This window comes from Anneissia japonica, unplaced genomic scaffold (genome assembly GCF_011630105.1).
Source record: "Anneissia japonica isolate Jap-2015-1 unplaced genomic scaffold, ASM1163010v1 scaffold287761_len698747_cov189, whole genome shotgun sequence".
NCBI lineage: Eukaryota > Metazoa > Echinodermata > Crinoidea > Comatulida > Comatulidae > Anneissia > Anneissia japonica.
In genome coordinates this window covers 539,402-541,901 of record NW_022715691.1, presented here as the reverse complement: position 1 = coordinate 541,901, position 2,500 = coordinate 539,402, and the positions used below count along the sequence as shown (strand labels likewise).

At 35.9% G+C, this 2,500-nt stretch overlaps 1 protein-coding gene across 1 annotated transcript in view; it reads left to right on the top strand.

The window, feature by feature from the left end:
• Window positions 1–2,500, top strand: part of LOC117109303 (mediator of RNA polymerase II transcription subunit 14-like) — a gene marked incomplete at its 3' end in the record, with an annotated part of 34,009 nt that overhangs the window by 2,549 nt on the left and 28,960 nt on the right. Inside the window, 3 exon segments of the mRNA XM_033251573.1 lie at window positions 300–497; window positions 963–989; window positions 1,362–1,467. Coding sequence (XP_033107464.1) covers window positions 337–497; window positions 963–989; window positions 1,362–1,467 — 294 coding nt within the window.

The window sequence follows — 2,500 nt, the reverse complement described above, 5'->3', positions numbered from 1 at the left end:
TCTTATCGTGTATTAATACAGTATTTACGAATTTGCACACCTATTTTCCTAGCGATTTTCAATGTAAATTTGAGCTTGTTTTTAAGGTATCATTTGCACAATTAAAAATCTTTACTACAGTATCAAACCTATGTAAAGTACAGTATTCTGCACTGCATACTAAAGTACAGGTAGTCTAGTACAGAAATCAAGCCTAGTCTGTACCAACTAGCCAGTATTTTTTAAAGTATTTTTTTATAGAGATCTTTTTGTGTTAATTATTTGTACATCTAAAAAAAATAATCTTGTTTCCATTTTAGTGATATTTATGTTTTGACCTGAAGGCATTCTCTCACCATGGCACCAATAGAAAGCAACCAATCAGAGATGAATGTCATGCCAATGGGAGCTGTTGGTGGATTCTCCCAGCATGCAACAGCGCAGAATGTTTCGTTAGCTTACCTGTTGGACTGTTTAATCCAAAGAACGTACCATGATCTAATAGTTCTTTCCGAATTGTAAGTATTGTTTTTTACTGTATGTATCATTTCTGAATTATATTTAAAGTGAAAGGTTACATTTCTTATATTGTCCGTCTTGAGCTAATGAACTTTTGATATTTAAATTGCTTAAGCCTTGTCCAAACCAAAGGTTAAACCAAAGGTCACGGTAAGTACTAAAGATATTGAACACAGGTATAACCCCCCTCCCCCTCAATCATTTTCATTCCCAACTTGATATTGAAGGCAAACTTTGAGCATGTGACAAGAGGTTTAATTGAATTTTCAACATGATTTTGTGGCAATTAATTATTAGATATAATTATAATGCTCATTAATATGCAAGTTGTTATTCGCCATATTCAAATTCATCATGCATATTAATGCATGATGAATTTGGATATGCATTAATACAGTATGCATGATGAATTTGAATATGGAGAATAACAACAATTACGCATTACATCCTTTCTTCATCTACAGACTTCCACGAAAAATGGACATGGAAAAGTAAGTATTATTTTTGGTTGGTGCATCCTAGTTGTATTAATTCTTTTGTGTCTATCACAAAGTACATTTGCCAATTATATGGTAAATCATTGCTCTGTTAATTAAACACCTGTTTTGTTGACTTTTTTTGGGTCATTTCTAGCCGCAATCTTAGTAAGACAAATTTAGGTATATTATGGAATTTGAAGCCCTTGGATTGGACGTCTATATCACAAAGATACAACTCCACTCTTTATTAGTAGAAACTGAAGTATAAATTTCATGGTACTGTATGATTATTGAAGTTAATTATTCTTTTCAAGTTTTAGTGTTGGAGATACAATTCTACATATTAGGGTAATCCATTATATAATTATTACTTTCACTATATAGGAAGATTGAGATTGTAAAGTTTGCCAGCAAAACTCGTCAGTCATTTATCCGACTTCTGGCTTTGGTCAAATGGGCAAGCAGTGCAGCCAAAGTGGACAAGTGTGCGGTATGTGGAAAGACATAAAACCATGTTAATAATTGAAAAAATTAAAAATAATGTGTAGCCTCAGAAAGGATAGACTCAGGCCTGGAAAAAATATTTTTGTGCCTCCAACCAAGAAAATTATTTTGATCAAATACCTCCAGCACCAAATGTTATCTTTACACTACTATAGCTAAACAGTAGTACATTTAGTGGTTTAGAGCAAGCATAAATAACAAATTTAATCACCAGTATGCAGTAAATTATGATGTGTAACAAAAAAAAAAATGTTGGTGTCTGGATCTCCATGCTTTGAACATATCACACCCACTCTCCGACAGCTCCATTGGCTGCCGATCTATCAACACATTATTTTTAAAATGATGATTTATACTTACAAAGCACTGAAAAATACATCACCAACTTACATCTCCGATCTGATCAAACTTCGATCAAGCACATGCACACGGTCTCTGAGGTCAACGACAAGCTCGTCAATTCTGCTTGTACCTCCTTGCAGACTGAAAACGTATGGTGAAAGAGCCTTTGCTGTTGCTGCTCCAAAATTATGGAATGATGTACCTGTACATATACGTGAATCACCATCTCTTACTCTTTTTTAAAAAAAAAAACTGAAATCACTTCTCTTTGACTCCTCCTGAGCGGATCGTTTTCCAGGTGTTGTTAGGGAGTGGGTTGGCATGGTGATCCTGTGAATTATGTTCCTGCGGGGTCGATCGGCTGGCCCTCAAAGTGCGGAAGATCGGCACACAGACTCTGTGGCTTGGTCTCACACCCACTTCGCTTGCTTGCTTCACTTCATTGTTTTGTGTTTTTTATTGCCGCATAGAGACAGCTGTATTATGCACCTTATAATTGATTGAATGATATCCCAGTGTTCTGGGTTCAGCAGGACTTAGGGTGCGTGCGAGGTCCGTGTATTTACACGGAAGTTAAATGCCGTGTGTGGCTCGAACGGGGGTAAGATGTAAAAAACATCTGGAACACGCTCGCCTATTTTGACCACCAAATTTAGGGTTATAGAACCGTGTATCGC